The sequence below is a fragment of the Mastomys coucha genome, unplaced genomic scaffold, assembly GCF_008632895.1.
Source record: "Mastomys coucha isolate ucsf_1 unplaced genomic scaffold, UCSF_Mcou_1 pScaffold21, whole genome shotgun sequence".
Lineage (NCBI taxonomy): Eukaryota > Metazoa > Chordata > Mammalia > Rodentia > Muridae > Mastomys > Mastomys coucha.
The window spans coordinates 137,453,543-137,470,939 of NW_022196904.1; the positions used below are offsets into that span (position 1 = coordinate 137,453,543).

The 17,397-nt window shown below is 50.9% G+C and overlaps 3 protein-coding genes across 3 annotated transcripts; 1 reads left to right on the plus strand and 2 right to left on the minus strand.

The window, feature by feature from the left end:
* Znhit2 (zinc finger HIT-type containing 2) lies at nt 1–1,297 on the plus strand. The gene has a single exon (XM_031389394.1). The coding sequence runs from the start codon at nt 52–54 to the stop codon at nt 1,249–1,251; it is 1,200 nt and encodes a 399-aa protein (XP_031245254.1). The 5' UTR covers nt 1–51; the 3' UTR covers nt 1,252–1,297.
* Nucleotides 1,298–1,817: 520 nt separating this feature from the next.
* Nucleotides 1,818–7,246, minus strand: Tm7sf2 (transmembrane 7 superfamily member 2). The gene is made up of 10 exons (XM_031389397.1): nt 6,970–7,246; nt 6,406–6,602; nt 6,250–6,304; nt 5,776–5,973; nt 5,593–5,696; nt 3,380–3,499; nt 3,123–3,291; nt 2,468–2,548; nt 2,263–2,385; nt 1,818–2,102 (listed from the first exon to the last, which is right to left on the minus strand). Exons 1-10 carry the CDS (start codon nt 7,019–7,021, stop codon nt 1,942–1,944), a joined length of 1,260 nt encoding a protein of 419 aa, XP_031245257.1. The 5' UTR covers nt 7,022–7,246; the 3' UTR covers nt 1,818–1,941.
* Nucleotides 7,247–7,300: 54 nt separating this feature from the next.
* Vps51 (VPS51 subunit of GARP complex) lies at nt 7,301–16,280 on the minus strand. The gene is made up of 10 exons (XM_031389393.1): nt 15,940–16,280; nt 15,208–15,337; nt 10,919–11,065; nt 10,623–10,842; nt 9,797–10,514; nt 9,220–9,435; nt 8,811–9,029; nt 8,353–8,474; nt 8,181–8,268; nt 7,301–7,685 (listed from the first exon to the last, which is right to left on the minus strand). Exons 1-10 carry the CDS (start codon nt 16,165–16,167, stop codon nt 7,425–7,427), a joined length of 2,349 nt encoding a protein of 782 aa, XP_031245253.1. The 5' UTR covers nt 16,168–16,280; the 3' UTR covers nt 7,301–7,424.
* Between the last annotated feature and the right edge of the window lie 1,117 nt (nt 16,281–17,397).

A 17,397-nucleotide genomic window follows, 5' to 3' on the forward strand; every position in this document is an offset into this window, starting at 1 on the left:
AGAAGCGCCGGAAGTGGCGGGGCTGGTCCCAGACAAGTGGCACCAGTTTCCATGGAGCCCGCAGGGCTCTGCCGCTTCTGCCCGGCCGGGGAAGCGCTACCAGCGCGCTACACCTGCCCGCGCTGCAACGCTCCCTACTGCTCGCTGCGCTGCTACCGGGCGCACGGCGCCTGCGCCGAAGACTTTTACCGCGACCAAGTGCTGCGAGAGCTCCGTGGCCGAAGCGCTTCGCCCAGCCGGCTGGCGGGCGCGTTACGCCGTCTGCGTGAACAACGGGAAGCCGAGGAGGAACCAGAGGAAGCAGGCCTCGGGCCCGGCACGCGACCGGGCGGCCTTTCTGGACTTTGGGAACGTTTATCGCCGGCTGAGAAGGCGGCGTTCGAGCGGCTGCTGAGCCGTGGGGAAGCCGGACGCCTTCTGCCTCCGTGGCGGCCCTGGTGGTGGGGCCGCGGCACAGGCCCACGTTTTCTGGAGGAGCTGGATCATGCCCGGAGCAGAGATCTTGCGGAGCCGGAGCCCGTCCCTGCGAGGACCGCGCTGGAATCCGTGGATGATGCCGCTGCCGCGGAACCGCTTGCTGAAGACTCCAGTGCCGCCAGACCTCCCGCATTGCCTGCTCGCATCCCAGCACTGGCCAGTCTGAGCCGCAGCCCGACATCGCCACTGGTGCGCTTCCAGCTGCCCAATGTCCTGTTCGCCTACGCTCATACTCTCGCCCTCTATCATGGAGGGGACGACGACGCGCTACTCTCTGACTTTTGTGCCACTCTGCTCCATGTTTCCGGGGCCCTGGGAGCCCAGCAAGTCTTTGACTCTACAGAAGAAGCCCTACAGGCCGCAGCACACGTTCTGGAAGCAGGCGAGCACCCACCTGGGCCCCTGGGTACACGGGGTGCTATGCAAGAAGTTGCCCGCATCCTGCTGGGCGAGGGTCCTGTCAATCAGAAAGGGTACACGCTTACAGCACTGGGGCACCTAGCTCAGACCCTGGGACGAGCCCGGAAACAGGCTGTGGTTGGTGAAGAGCGAGATCGACTTTACCGGGCTCGGAAGAAGTGCCAGTTCCTGCTGGCTTGGACCAATGAAAATGAGGCTGCCCTCACACCCCTGGCTCTAGACTGTGCCAGAGCCTACCGAGCCCATGCTGTGACAGCTGAGGAGATGGCAACCCTTACTGGACAGCTAGAACGGCTTTGGGGAGGCCCAGTTCCACCCACTCCAAGGACTCTCATTGAGGAACTCCCTGGCTGAAGCGGGTATCCATGTCGTTAATAAAGATGTGTCTGGTCTGCCCAAATGTTGGCAGTGCCTTTCTTTTCTTTAGAGATGGTGCCCTGTCCTAGGCTTCTCTTGAAGTTACCGTGTAGTTGAGGAAGACCTTGAACTTCTCATCTGTCTCCCACCTTGAAAGTGGGAGGTTACGGGTGTTAGCCACGTTTTGAATTTAATAAACGCAGTGCTGAATAGCAAAGTTTCCTATGTGCTACACAAGCACTCTATAACTGAGCTACATCCCCCAGGCCTGAAGTGCCCATTTCTGAGAGTAACCAGTTACCTCTCTCACAGTCAGATTTTTGGGCCCACAAACCACTTTTTTTGAGACAGGGTTTCTCTGTGTAGCCCTGGCTGTCCTGGAACTCACTCTGTAGACCAGGCTGGCCTCGAACTCAGAAATCCTCCTGCCTCTGCCTCCCAAGTGCTGGGATTAAAGGCGTGTACCACCACGCCTGGCCTCAAACCACTTTTAAGCTTTCCTTAGTCAACTAGTCATCCCCAAGCCTCAAGTCGCTGACCCCAGGATAGAAGAAAAATACAGCAAAGGTTGAAAACATTTATTCAATGGGGAAAAACAATTTCCTTCTGGGAGCAGTGGCTCCCTCTTGCTTTAAGCAAACACCTTTGAGCATCCATGCTGAGTAGAACTGCTTAGATGGATCTGCTTCAGTAGACATAGGGTATGATTCGGTAAGGCACACGCTTGCAGTACTCCTGCCAGGCACGGCCATACTTTCGCAGGCACTGGTGCTCGTCTCGGGCCTCTCGGTGCACCAGCAATGCAGTGAAGTAAAGGACGTAGAAGTAGGGCAGCAGATGGGATAGCCCTGGAGGAAAGGGGCTGCATGAACAGGCACCAGCACCCAACTCATAAAAGCTTTCACAGCTGATGGCACACAGGGTATTAGGTCATAGGCTTTTCGTCCACCTCCAGTAACCCGTCAGTCCTCCCACCAGGCACACCAACCTACTCCAAAACCCACTCACCACAGGGCAAGGACCAGGCCAGAGCCATGATGAGGTCTCCCAAGTAGTTGGGGTGTCGAACCATACCCCACCACCCAGACACCAGCAGTTGTTTCCCTGTGGCAGTAGGGATGGTCTCAAGACCTAGAGAAAGACGGCTAATGAAACGGAACCACAAAGCCTCGCTGTTTCACCTTACCCATAACCTCTAAGAGACCCAGCTTACCAGCCACACTGGGGTCAGAAGGATTCTTTCTAAATGTGTTCTTCTGGGAGTTGGCCTTTCGGAAGATGTAGTAACCAGTAGCTGAGAGAAAGTATGAGCAGGTGGTGAGGTATGAGTCCCAGCCTTTTGCCTAACCCTGACCAAAGCCTGCCAAATCCCAGGCTCTGCTATGGCTCCCAGAATCAAGAGTCTGGGGCCTGGGCTGGTGAGATGGCTCAGCAGGTAAGAGCACCGACTGCTCTTCCAGATGTCCTGAGTTCAAATCCCAGCAACCACATGGTGGCTCACAACCATCTGTAATGAGATCTGACACCCTCTTCTGGTGCGTCTGAAGACAGCTACAGTGTACTTATTTATAATAATAAAAAATCTTTAAAAAAAAAAAAAAGGGCACTGGCTGCTCCTGCAGAAGACCTGAGTTCAGTTCCCAGCACCCGTGTTCACAAATGCCTGTAACTTCAGTTCTAGGGGATCTGATACCCTCTATTGAACTCTGCAGGTACCTGAACACATGTGATATATCTATGAATACATGCATATATACATAAATAAAAATAAATCTTTAAAAAAAAAAAAAAGAGTCTGGGGCCTACCTGATGGGTATGAATAAAGTATGAATGAAAGGGAAGGGGGAATGCAGGGCTCTCCTACTGACCCTTAATGAAGCAGATGAGCAAAGCCATGGGCAACTCCAGAGGCTGTGGATGGTACAACAGGAACTGGGCCTGCAGACTGTAGGTGAATGGTACCCAGGCTAGGTCTCCAAAGACCAGCATGAAGCCAAAACCATCATGTATTATGTCCATGGTGGTGAGGACAGACTCCTGCAGGAACATGACCCGAATACTGCCTTAGTCCAGATGACATCCTCAGGATCCCCTGCTTGCCTCCCACTGTCCAATCCAGCCTCACCTCATACCAGAGGGCATCACCCACATAGAACAATTGGAAGCCATTGACCAGCCACATAGCCAGTGAAGGACTCCCCCGAAGCTCTGCTTCCTGAATCAGCAGCGCCAGGTTAATGAGGACCTAAGGGAGGTGGGGACAGGGCCATTGTCTGAATGGGAACATCTGAGTAGGATGGTGCCAATCTCTCCCCTTCTTTCACCTGTCTTTTCACATGTTGAATGGACCAGGTCCTGTACTTGAGAGACACTGGATTGCAACTCTGCCTTAACTTAAAACTCCTGCTTTTGAATCTGAGCTTTGTCACTTGGGCAGAATATGTATCTTTGCTAAAGCTCTCTTTTCCACTTCCATATGAGAAATCGTAATAATCAGGGCCCTGCTTGAATTCTTGTTTGAAAACTAATATGTTTGTAGAGCTAAGAATTGGCTTATTATGAACCAAAACTTTGCACCCTCTTCCTCCTCCTCTTCCTCCTCCTTCTTCTTTCTTTTTCTTCTTTCTCTTCTTCTCCTTTATAAGACAGGGTTGCTTTGTGTATCCCTGGCTGTCCTGGAGCTTCTTCTGTAGACCAGGGTAGCCTTGAACTCACAGAGATTCACCTGTTTTTGCCAAAGTGCTGGATTAAAGGTGTGCACCACCACTGCCTAGCTTTATACTCTCATTCTAGTAGCTCCAGTGGCCTGAATAATGTAATAATACTGATGTGGTATTTTCTTAAAAAAAAAAAAAAAAAGTTTCACTAAGTAGCCTTGGTTGACCTGGAACCATACAGACCAGGTTGGCCTTGAACTCACAGAGATCTGCCTGCCATTGCCTCTGGAGTGCTGGGATAAAGGGTATGCCCTACCACACCCAGCTCTCACAGGCAATCTTAGAAGAAAATTTCATTCCATCCTGTTTATGAGTGAGAAAATAACCTTATATGCGGGCAGACCAGTCTCCAGATTAATGTTGGAACTAGGCCTGGTGGGATTGCAGTAACTGTAATCCTAGTTACTTCATTAGCTGAGGGAAGCAGAAGGGACCTTGATTTTGAGACTAGTCTGGACTATCCTCGTGAGACCTGTTTCAAAACTAAACCCAACCCAAACTCAGATTCAGCGGACACTGGCTCTGCCTCTGCTAGGATCTCCTCTGTGGTGAATGTGGGACCTTGCCTGAGCCCCTTTGGAGCTCTCCAGCCACCACCCACCCACATATGTGTGATCTTAACACAAGAATAGCTGGTGAGTTGTCAAGTCCACTAATGACAAACGAGGTGTTAAATCTGACAATCCCTGGTACTTCAAGCTTTTCCTTAGCTATCTTTGAAGTCAGTTTTGTACTTGGCCTCTACATCGAGAGCTGCTCATGCTCTTCCAGCTCCCTGCCTGCTTTGCTTCCCCTACACAACCTGTCATCACTGTTGTGCTGTATAGATTTAGTTTTGTGGTGCTAGGGTTGGAACCTAGCGCTTTATGTGTGCTAGCCAAATGCTCTCTCTCTGTTTGGGTTTTTTGTTTTGGTTTGTTTTGTTTTTTTTTTGTTTGTTTTTTCAAGACAGGGTTTCTCTGTATAGCCCTGGCTGTCCTGGAACTCACTCTGTAGACCAGGCTGGCCTTGAACTCAGAAATCCACCTGCCTCTGCCTCCCAAGTGCTGGGATTAAAGGCATGCGCCATCACTGCCTGGCTCTCTCTTTTTTAAAAAGATTTGGTATTAAAACCCCTTTGGGGGGGCTGGAGAGATGACTCAGTGGGTAAGAGCACCAACTGCTCTTCCAAAGGTCCTAAGTTAAAATCCCCGCAACCACATGGTGGCTCACAACCACCTGTAATGAGATCTGACTGCCCTCTTCTAGTGTGCCTGAAGTCAGCTACTGTGTACTTATGTATAATAATAAATAAACCTTTGGGCCCTAGCAAGCAGGGCCGACTGGAGGGAGCGGTGTTGACTGGAGTGAGCAGAGGTCCTAAAAAAAAATAAAATTCTCACCATCACATGAAGGCTCACAACTATCTGTACAGCTACAGTGTACTCACATACATAAATAAATAAATCTTAAAAAAAAAACCCTCTTGGTCTTACTATTAAAACAAACCCATGGGTTCATAGCTCAGCAGCATATTGACAAATGAATGAATGATGATTGCTGTCCACCCAGCAATGCTATCCCACTCTGCTCTTCTCCTGGCCCAAGACCAGCACAGTTAAGCCCAGCATGCCCAGCATACCCAGCCGATGAGGCCAGGTCTCAGCTCACAGAAATATTTGAAGTCAAAGGAACCAAGGCGAGGGTTCAGCTCCCGTCCCCGAAAGAAGTCATACACAAAATTTCCTGGGGAACAACAGAGAGTTAAGGCCCAAGAGGTAGGCATCCCACCTACCTCACCCCACCTCACTGGGACCCTTCTCACCTGAGTTTCCCCCAGGAGCCAGGGCCGAGGCAGGAGCTACCAAAGCCTTTGCATAGAGAAGGAGGCTGAAGATAAAGCTGGTGAGAGTGGTCGCAAAGGCCAGGGGCAGGAGCATTCCAGGGAGTGCCCCCAGGGGCAGCAGCCCCACTGACACCGCTAGCCCCACCAACAGGGCTGTTAGCACCAGAGCCTGGAAGCCTGAACCACAGCACAGAGTGAGCCCTGGGGTGGCTCACATACTTCTACAGCTAAAACTAACTCTCTCTCTCTCTCTCTCTCTCTCTCTCTCTCTCTCTCAGAGTTCTGGGAGAACATTGGTTTGGAGCTGAGTAGCAGCAAAAGAGATGGGAGCATAGTGAGATTCCCATACGGGAACAAACGTCATCAGAGCTAGTCCATAAACCTCCCACTACCCTTGGAACCACCCCAACCCCTCTAACTGATTCAGGGAGGAGGAGGGAAAACCCCAGTCACCATTAATAGGATAGCGCAGGCGACTCTTGTCCTTCAATTCCAGCCCTTCGGCCACCTGCGGGTACAGGGCAGGTTTTATAAGGCCTGGGGAAGTCTTCCCCCTGGTCCAGCCCTCCCTGCACCCTCCTCCCTGGTGTGTTAAAACAGAGCACACACCTTGCGTGCAGGCAGCAAATAGAGCGCCACCTGCAGGCCAAGCCAGGTGACCAACAGCAGCAGAGCCCGTGGGCTCCACAACTCCTCTAGCCCAGGCAGATAGGCCGGTAGGGCCAGGAGGCGCGCCGGGCCAGAGCGGGCCGCCAGGAGCAGGTGGAACATGGTGGCAGGCAGTAGGATCAGCATAGCCATGGCACCTGGAGAGAGAGGACCACTGTGTCGCGTGACTGCTGCTCCCAGAGCGCTCTCAAGTTCTCAGGGGCCTTGAGTCACCTGCCTACTTAGCAGGTTCCCAGAGCCATTCTCCTACCTTGATTTTCATCTTGGTCCTCTACCAGGCTCTGGCATTCCCCAAGACCATCCTGCTTTTCCTACTCTTTCGTTACACATCCCCCCTGCTGTGCAGCTGTCAGTATCCGTCTCTCCTCTCCTGCAGGCACCTCACCACCCGGCGCACCGGATCCTTCTGCCAAACTTCCCAAAAGCCTTCTATACAGCTCGTATCCTACCCTGCTCCCGTTAAGTAGCATCAGTTCAGCCTCCACCCCGAACCTTCCCATTTACCCAACGGCCCCCCAAATTCCAGTGGGGCCTGGGAGGCCTCACGAGAAGACATGATCTCTGCTTTGCCGGGGAACAATGGTTCACAAAAGTCGATCAAGGAAACACAGCCAGCCCCATCCAGATAGCCTGGCTAAGCCTCTGTATCCGTCTCAACACTGAGGTAGGAAAGCTGCTGCTCTTGTTCAGTGATCTTTAACTGGAGGCGCCCTCTGACCACCCTGGGCCCAGCACAGTAGCCAATCAGCGCTGGGAGGCGGGCTCTGTGCTGGCGCCTCAGAAGCTTCGGCATTAAAACCCAACCCAGGCAGGTCCCGCCCCTGCAGGCAAGAGGTGGGAGATCACTTAAGTTTATTAGAAGGATCCATAAACCCGCCAGCGGGGAGGGGCCTCTAGGATGAGAACAGGGCACAGGGAGGACTGGGCGATTCGGCAGCTACGAGACTCGTCGGCAGGTTCTAGCCACGCTCGCAGATGACCTCGACAACACTGGGTTCCATGGGCACTGGATCGGGACAGCGCAGGGCAGCTGAGGCTACTACTTCGTCCAGCAGCAGGTGCACTAGCTCCTCATCAGCCACAAAGCGCCACAAGTAAAGCTGTAGAAAGTGGCAGTCCACTTGCACCTGCTGCAGCCCGAAGCGCCCAAAGGTGCGCAGGCGCACACACTCCAGTAGTGTCTTCAAGCTGATCTTAATGATGCCAGTCAGCACCGACACCTGCAGGTGGACACATGGATGCAGCTCAGTGACTGCAGGCTTTTGGGGAGGAGCATACTTCCAAATTCTGAGCAGAGGCAAGGGAGATAAAGACAGGCATTTCTAGGGCTCAGGTAAGGAGGGAACAATGCAATGTTGCCACCATGAAGGAAGGAAGCAGATAAGTTCTGGTGGTCAGATCAGAGATGGGGCAGCATGAACATGATGGGCAGCAGTCACCACTGACTATTAAGTAGAAATGGAGGAAAGAGGTCACTGAGCTTGGGCTGCGGTGGGGCAGAGATCAAGATATGACTGGGAACCCCTGAAGACTAAAGAGAGAATAGAGTGAGAACAAAGAAGCCTTGAAATGAGCATCTAGATGGACAAGGTCTGCTCTGGACCTAGACTAGATAAAGTAACCTTTAGTTAAGCTCTGATGGAGTCCTAGGGCTCTCTGAATTGCTGTGGGAGCCAAACTTCCCCCTGGGATCTAGATGGGAAGGTACTTCAGACCTTGTTGAACTCCACAGGGCTGAACACATCAATTCGTTCAGAGAACAGCTTCTGAATATTGCTCAAGAGGTTTGTATCCATTGGAGCACTGGAAAGGGAAGGAAAGAGTCGGAGACCACTTTGCCGCCCTCCCTCTTTTGTCTATCTCAGGGAGGCTCCCTCCTAGCCTGACCTGGGTGTGTAGCTAGGTGCATAGCGGCCCTGCTGCCGGGAGCTGCTGTATACAGAGAAGGTCCTTTTGCTGGAGTCACTGCTCTGGGCCTTACGGACACCCTCTTCATACAGGAGCCCCACCTGGCGGAGAAAAGAGGTGTGCTGCAAGGCCAGAGCGTGGGTTACTGACAGACTTCCCTTACCCACTTGCTCAAGAGTCATAGGTACATCACCACTTATACAACCAGGAGGGTAGAACAAAGGCAGAGCAAAACCTAGTCTTAAACCCAACTTTCAGGTCATCCCTGCTTCAGCGTTTTGGGTTACTTTGGGCCTGCACATTCCCACAAGTATGAAATGAGGGTTCTAGTGGCACAAGAAGGGTACAGCCAGACCCCTTTTGTCTTGGTCCTTGGAGAACTGTTTTCCAGGAACCCAGCATGCACTGAGGTTCCACCAGCCAGCCTGTGGCAGCACCTGTACATCAATAGCTGTAGTGTCCTCCACCACACGCTTCATGACAGCACGCACATTCCGGGGCTCCAGAGTACTGAGCCAGTCCCGTGTCTCCACACTTTTACGTAGCATCTGTGATATGACCAGGCCTTGCACCTTCACATAGTGAGTAAGCAGCCGCCGTGCTGTCTCTCTGGCCTCTGCACACAGTGTACTCACAGGTGTAACGGGAGACTGATCCTAAGCCAGGAAAGCAGAGGACAAGGGTTGGAGGTACTAGAGACAGATCAGAAACTACCACCAAGGTGGAGGTGAGCAAACCCTAGGAAGCAGAGGGTGAGATGGGTTCAGACCAACAGTCTGATTCTGGCAACAGAACCTCCTTTGTTACCGGCATTAGTGCCTTTTGCCCTTTCCTGAGCCACTTCACCTGCACCAGAAACTGTTCATCAGTGAGTGTGAGGATGTAGGAGATGGTGGCTGTCTCATAATCCAGGCAGAGGCGAGAGAGCAGCAGGAGCAGTGCAGGTGGTGTGGCACCTCCTTTCTCTCCGGGGCTGTCACAGAAGCTCTGGGCTGTCTGGCACATGGAGCGGATGAAACCCACGATGAGGCCCTCACGGACTCCCTGGCTGCAGAACTCGCCCTGTGAAGGGAAGCCCAGATCCACTACTAGTCCTTTCTCGGAGGTTCCGCAAAGTCAGAGCATAGGGCTGTTCCTCCCTCTGCCTTAACCCTACTCTAACGGATAGCCCTCCCCCCCCCTGCTTCCCCGCCTAGGTGGTGAGGCTGACAGCAGTGAGGCCCCTGGTATCCTTCTATCTTTAGTCCACTGCATAGCATTTTCTCCTCCAGATTGCTTCCTGAGAATGTGAATCCACCTGCAGAGTACTTGGGATAGTACTGTGTGGGGCTGGTGACATGTTCCCAGGTTCCCCCAATACTAGTAAAAGGATGCTGGAGGGCCAGTCAGCAAAACGAATACCCAAAGCCCAGGACAGACATACCCTGAAGTAGGGCTGATTGGAGAAGGACACCTCCTTGGCAGTGAAGAGATGCACAGAAGCCAGTGAAGCCTTGATGTGGCTTAGGATGGAGCTGGCGACATTGGCCAGCAACTCAGCCAGGCTGGGGCCCTCCTTCCCAGCTAGGCGAGGTGCTGCCAGGGCCTGGCGAACATCCGTCAGGCTGCTCAGGAAGGCAGCCTTCAGACCTTGCAGATGGTGGCTCAGGCGCTCACGGGCCACCCGCTCCACAATCTCTGTGGCGGACTCTGAAAGCCCAGCAGCAGCCAGCAGGGCCCCAGGTGCTCGTAGGCGCCGGTGGAAGCGATCTAGCGCCCGCACCAACAGTGAGTTGTCACTACCACCCTGCTCCTGTGCCAGCCGCCGCTCAACCAGTGCAAAGTAGCGGCCGCCCAACTCCTGCGCGAAGGCTGCCAGCTTCCCCGCACCAGCAGGGCCCTGAGCAGCAAACAGCTCCTGGTAGGCTGCTGCCACCTGGCAGAGGCCACCCACAAAACCATTGCCACCATGGTCGGTGAACTCTAACACATCAGGCGCTGGAGGGGAGGGCCCCAGCTCTGTCTCCAGGCTGCTCAGTTCTTCCTCCAGCCGTCCCCGAGCATGCGCCAGGAACTCCTCACACAGCTCCTCAGCAGGCTCGCCTAGGGCCAGCAGCAGCTCCACACACTCGGCCTGCTCCGGGGCACCTGAGCAGCCTTCCCTGTAGGGACAGAGATGCAGTGAAGAAAGCTGGTGGGCTGCAGGGGAGAAAAAATGTGGCGGGCACTCGATGTGATTGGAGAACAATGACCAGGCCCAGAAACCACACCTGAAGCGCTGCCGCAGCTGCTGGGCCAAGCGGGCTGTGATGACCTGGCAGTCATCCTGAATGGCGCGGAAGGACGGCAGGTGTTGGTACTGCTGCAGCACGGCCCTGGCACGGCCCTGGTAGCGCACAGCCTGCCCATAGGCACCCAGCTCCACGCACTTGGTGAGGCGGGAAGGCAGCTCAAAAAGGAATTGCAGCTTCCGCAGTAGTGCATGTACCCCTAGGGGACAGGAAGTGCAAGTGAGCTGCAGAGCTCAGGGTGGCTGACTTCAGGGCCTGGCCAGTACAGAGCCTACCTGCTAGCTTGGTGATGCGCTCATGTCGGTCCTGTAGTGTGGCACTGATTCGTGCGCTGAAGTTGGTGATCACTGCCATGTTGGTGGCCAGACGGTCCATCTCATCTTCCATCTTCCGGAAGTCATTCTTCATCTTTCGAATAGTGTCTAGAAGGGCAGGAGCCAAGAGAGGGAAATGAAAATGACTAAGGCAGGAAGGTGCATTTCAGTGATTTGACTAAAAACGGATTGGGACTTGGCATCAGCATGTATGGGCAAGAAGGTTATTACGTTGGTCCAACAAGCCCTGCTTACCTGGTTCTTGGTGTGGAGAGAAGAGGGGGAGACTACTTAAAATTGGAGGGAAAATGTTTTATTTTTTAAAAGCATCTTCTCACTGTCCTGACTAGTGACTCCATTTTGTCCAAACTTGCTTTCCATTTTTCCTTTCCAGCTCATTTTGTTCTGGAAGGGAACTGGTCCCTGGCACCATCAGCAGACCTGAACCTCTATGTGCAGAGCTCAGAGCTCCAGGCCCCCTAGCCTGACAGAGGTTGCTGCATGTACCCCGTGGCTCCCTGCTTTTGTCCTCTCATATAATCCTGGAGTTATTGACTAGGACTCAAACGTGGAAGACAAGCTCTCACCCCAGCTCAGCCAAACGGAGAGTAAACTGAATTTCACCTTCCTCTCTGTCTTCATTCTCTCTGGATGATGCGCACAGAGCTACTCTTTTAGAACCCTTAAAAGTGAACTCAGGAACAAACTTCTGGTGTCAATCTGTCTCATCAGTCAGTCAGAATCTAGATCCCGAAAATAGCTAGAGACACTTTGCATGGCCAGAACTTCTGACTCATTAGAGCACAGGCTCTGAAAGGAAAGGCCACCTGATCACTCACTTCTGGAACACCCTCTGCACACAGCAGGTCAGTCAACATGCTCACTCAGACTCCTTTCCCAAATGGCCCAAATTGTCAGTGGACTTCTAGAACATGCTGCATCTTCTATAAAGCCCTTTCCCTTCCAGCCAAACTGAAATCTGTGTAAGACGGCTATTTTTCTTTCAAATACCTCAGGGCCTAGCCCCTTAATGCTTCTGTCTCTATGTCTCTTCCCTGTAAATCCCATTTTAGAAAACCATGTCTCACCTTTCTGTTTCCTGCCCTACTCTGCCATGCCTACTGGCCTCCTCTTGCCTCCTTCCTATCACTGCCTGCACATCAACAATGTGAATGAGGGCTGGAGAGATAGCTCAGTGGTTAAGAGCACTGGCTGCTCTTCCAGAGGTCCTGAGTTCAATTCCCAGCAGCCACATGGTGGCTCATAGCCACCTGTAATGGGATCTGATGCCCTCTTCTTGTGTGTCTGAAGAGAGCAACCGTGTAGTCATATATATAAAAGAAATCTTTAAAAAAAGTTTGAACAAGCCTCTGGCCATTCTTGACTGGTCACTTAGGTCATTGATCCTACATATTCTTGCCTCTGCTCCATATCTTGACCATTACCTGGCTGCCCCTCAGCCTCAAGCCCCGCCCCATTCTATAATCCCACCACAATCCTAACTCAAGTTGAACATTTATTTTCATTCTGACACAGTCTCCCAATTTAGCCCTGGAAGGCCTGCAGCTTGCTATCTGGACCAGGCAAGTCTCCAATTTACTATGATGTGATTGTGTTTACCTCCCAAGCAAGTGCTGGGATTATATTCAAGCATCACCAACTCAGTTTAACTTCTTTTCTTTTTTGTTTTTTTCTGTTTTGTTTATTTGTTTGTTTGTTTGTTTTTGAGACAGGGTCTTATTATGTAGTTCTGACCTGGAACTTACTAGGCCAGCCTTGAACTCACAGAGGTCCTTCCACCTCTGCCTCCCAAGTGCTGGGATTAAAGGTGTGAGCCACTATGCCTGGGTTTAACACCTATTTTTGACTTCAAAAACATGAAGAACATGGGGGCTGGAGAGATGGCACAGCAGTTAAGAGAACCTGTGGCTTAGAAAAGATCTGGTTTTCTAACCCCCACATGATGACTCACAACCATCTATAACTACAGTTCCAGAGTATCTGATAACCTCTTCTGGTCTTTGCTGGCACTATATGCATGTGGTACATAGACATACACTGCACTGACAGACAGACAGACAGACAGATGCATGCACACATGCAGTACTTTTTAAATAACAAAAACAAAGAATAAAACCAAAAACCTACAGACCAAACATTTGCAAAACAATGAGATTTTAATTTCTTTTCTTTTTTTTTTGTTTTTTATTTTTTCGAGACAGGGTTTCTCTGTGTAGCCCTGGCTGTCCTGGAACTCACTCTGTAGACCAGGCTGGCCTTGAACTCAGAAATCCGCCTGCCTCTGCCTCCCAAGTGCTGGGATTAAAGGCATGTGCCACCACTGCCCAGCTAGAGATTTTAATTTCTTTTTCCACAAAGAACTTGGTCATCAATAGTGAAGGGAACTCTTTACATCAGACACACAGCGCATAAAGCAAAAACATTCCCGCTGCCCTCTTCCCAGCCTCAGTGCCAGCCTCTGAAGTGCGGGATTACAGGTATCTACAGCCAGTGGCCACGTATTTCATGAGTAAATGTAAAACTCTGTAGTATTTGCAGATTAGCAATCTCAGCTCTCCAAACATCCACTTTATGATTGTCTCCTTTCTTAGAAAAAGTTCAAAAAAATTCAAGCCATCTCTATTAAGTAACAAATAAATGTCAAACACTATACACACTCCAACAAATGAGAAAGTATAATACTGGCAAAATTCCTATGGAAAATTCCTCTACAAAGAAATCGCTATCTCTTTTCATCTTGAAGCTAGCATTAACAACAAGCACTTACTCACTGAATCAGGTTCAAATGAGATAAAAGAACAGAGAGGATGTGTTACCATAGCTGCCACCAAGGCATTGGCAGAGCAGTGTGCCCTGTGAGGACACAGCCACACAGATGTGAACATTCTCTATAGTCTGCCTCCTGGACACGAGGTTCAATGTTACTATACAAATGCCAAGTGCATCTAGTAGTGGGGCTGGAGAGATGGCTCAACAGCTGAGAATGCACACTGCTCTTGTGGAAGATCTGAATTTAATACCCAGCATCCATGTCAGTAGGTTCACAACTGACTCTAACTCCAGCTCTAGGGGAATCCATGGCCACCGGCCTTCACATGCACAATACCCTCCCCCCGACACACACACACATAATTAAATGCTGCTGCTGCAGCCTGCTTCCCCGCCCTGATCCTTGGCATAACTATAGTCATTTGCTTCAGCCCTGCCAGCCATCCCATACTGCTGACATAAAAAGCAGTAGACACAGTAAAGTAGCTTAGCTCAGACTGGGGTCAGGCTGACCAGATATTGAATATGAGGCTTATTGCTCTTCTTAGAAATTCCCCAGCTGTGGCCCTCAGGCAAAGCCAAACTAGATTCCTCAACCATGGACTTCACTCAGAGCCAAGCTAGATAAGGGGTTAGTTTGACCATAATGTTTAAACTACTAACACACTTGGAAAAGGGCTGACCACCCTGCAGCCCGCCCTGTATCTGCTTATGAGCTCATTATGTTTTTTCCTTATAAAATCTGACCCTGGCCAGTGTACAAGCATGCAGCTTTCAGCTCCTGATCTCTGAGCTGTTGCCCTAATCAATCAGTCTTGGGGTATGCACTCAATAACCATCACTATCCGGCTTGAGACTGGTGTTCATGTGGTTTGTGAGGTGACTCCTGGACCCAAAAACGGCTAGTACTAAATCTTAAGGAATGAGGATACAGACAGGAGGGAAGAGAGTGACAAATCTGCTCTCACGGCAGACTGAGCAGAAACAAAAGTTACCACTAATAAACTTTTAAAAAAAGTTTTAATTGACTGTGAGATGGCTTAAGCAGCAGGTAAATGTGTTTGTCATCAAGCCCAATAACATGAGTTCAATCCCTGGGACCCTCATGATGGAAAGAAAGAACAGACTCCTGAAAGTTGTTCTGACCCTCACACAGATGTTGTGTCCCACACACATGCATGCACACAATATAAACAAGCAAAACAAAAGCTAAAGTTTACTGGAATGTCTTGGTGCCTCCTCAGTGCTGCAGAGAAACTCACTGCATTTCATTCTTTCTTCCCAGCACTGGCCCTTAGGACAGCCCGCTGCCCACACAGGAGTCATCACTTCATCGCCAGTGGATTAAGACTGGGACCCAATTGTAATCGGGGTCTCTTTCCTTTAAGCCCTGTTTTTCTCAGCACGGGGTGGGGGCTCTGGGGTGTAAGACTGTGAGGAGTGTGTCCCAGTGGGATCACCTGTAGCTGAGATGAACTTGTTGTAGTTCTCATACACCAGGGTCTGCATGTCGCTGTCTAGAGCCCGGATCTGCCGCACCATGTCCGTCTCACTGTCCATCAGCTGGGCCAGAGGGCACTCTCTACGCAGCTGGAGAAGCAGGTAGCAACATTCAGTGTTAGTGCTCACTCATGTCCCCCTGCCTTGCTGTAGGTTAGTCGGCTTTCCGTGCAAGGCAACCCTGATTCCACCCTTATAAGGAATTCTATATATGGAACCTTTAAGTGGCATACTTCACAGGTTACTAGGTTAGACCCAATTTGAGATTTGTCAGCTTTCAAAGTCTTCAGGCTCAATTTAAAGTCAACTCTAGCACCTGTCAGAGCGTGGCCACGCCCATACCACGGCTCTATGAAAACAGCATCTTGGCCTCAGACTCAATGTCACCTCAGGTCAGTCCTAACCGGCCCAGGCTTCCTTATCCTCCAGATCTGCCTTATTGCTTAGTAAGGACTGTCCTCCTCTTAGGAACTCTCGCTCCCGTCATCACATCAACCAAATCGGGAGTATGATCTAGGGTCCAGTATATATATTTGGGGTCTGGACCCGCCCCACTTCACACACACACACACACACACACACACACACACACACACACACACACGCACGCACACCTGGACCCGCCCCACTTCACACACACACACACACACAAACACACACACACAAACACACACACACACAAACACACACACCTTGTCCAGATAAACTTCCGGGTCGAAGTGCGCCCCATTGAGATCTGTTGGGTCTAGAGGGTCAGGTCCTGCGGAATGCCCAGTCGCCTCTCCCTCCGAGAGGCCGTAGTAAAGCTTCAGCATCCCGTGAGCCTTCCGCCGACGCTCCGGAGCGTCCGCCTCGGGACCTTCTGGGGAGTCGCCAGGCCCGGACTCTAGGCCAGGCCCCACTGCTGCCGCGGCCGCCATAGCTCCAACCTCAACAAAAAGGGATGAGGCAGGAGAGGGACAGGAAAGCACTTCCGGGGACCATACACTTGTTGAAACCAGGCGGTCCTTCAGGTAAAACGTTCCTCTGCAGCTGTAGGATATGTGAGACTAAAGTTCCGTCTCGCGCTTGTCCTTCTGGAACCCAGAGGTTTCGCTGAGCTTCCGGGTCGTTGAGCTTCTGTGATTTTTGCTGTGCTACAAACAGGGGTGAATCGTGGCGTCCCAATCCTGCATCTGCACAGGGAAGAGACTCGCGGAAGATCGGATATGCGTCTCTGGGGTTCTGCAAGGTTCAAACTTTCATTCAGTAGCCTGCAATATGGCTTTAACGTAGTGTTTCCCAAGGTCCTGTCTCCAAGGAGTCATTCAATTTGAGAAACTCAATTCTACTTGGAGAACAGATCCTGTTAATCTTATCAAGTTGGTGGAATGTGATACGTGAGCAGTTGGGATTGAGGATAATTCGTAAGTTTTAAAGCTATAGGCAAAGAGATGAAGCTCTTATGAGAGGAAGGAATGAGGTCAGATCGGTGTATGCTGAGTTAAATAGAAGGAAATGAGACTTTACTAATGATATACTGTAAACGTTACCGAGGATAGACTGATAAGGTGCTGGGCTGCCAGGAGTTTCAGCAGACCAAACACTGACTACTATCTATTTTTATCTGAAAACCAGGATTTAAAAGAAAAAAATCTAAATGGTATCATTTTTATTGTTTTTTAAAAACAGGGTTTCTCTGCTTAGCCCTGACTGGCCTGGAACTGGTCCTGTAGGACAAGCTAGTGTGGACATCTGCCTGTCTCTGACTCCTAAGTATTGGGACTAAAGGCATGTGATACTACTGTCACCAGCTCCACTGCCCAGCTAAAAACAGTTCCGAATGGTATCTGTCCAGCCCCCAGTATTTGTTTTTAATTATGTGTATTTGTGTGTGCAGAGGCCAGGGGCCAGAAAAGTGTTGGATACCTCAGAGCTGTAGTTACAGCTAGTTGTGTGAGCTGCCCATCATGATGCTGGGGACCAAAGTGCAAGAGCAGTACACATCCTTCATCACAAGTCATCTTTCCAACTCAAACCCTTTTCTATCTTTCTTTTCTCTCTGTTTCTTTCTCTTTGAGACTGGGTCTCACTGTGTAACTTTTTAGTGACCTGAAACTCACTATTATAGACCAGACTATTGTAGGCCTCAAACTAAGAGATCTGGCTGC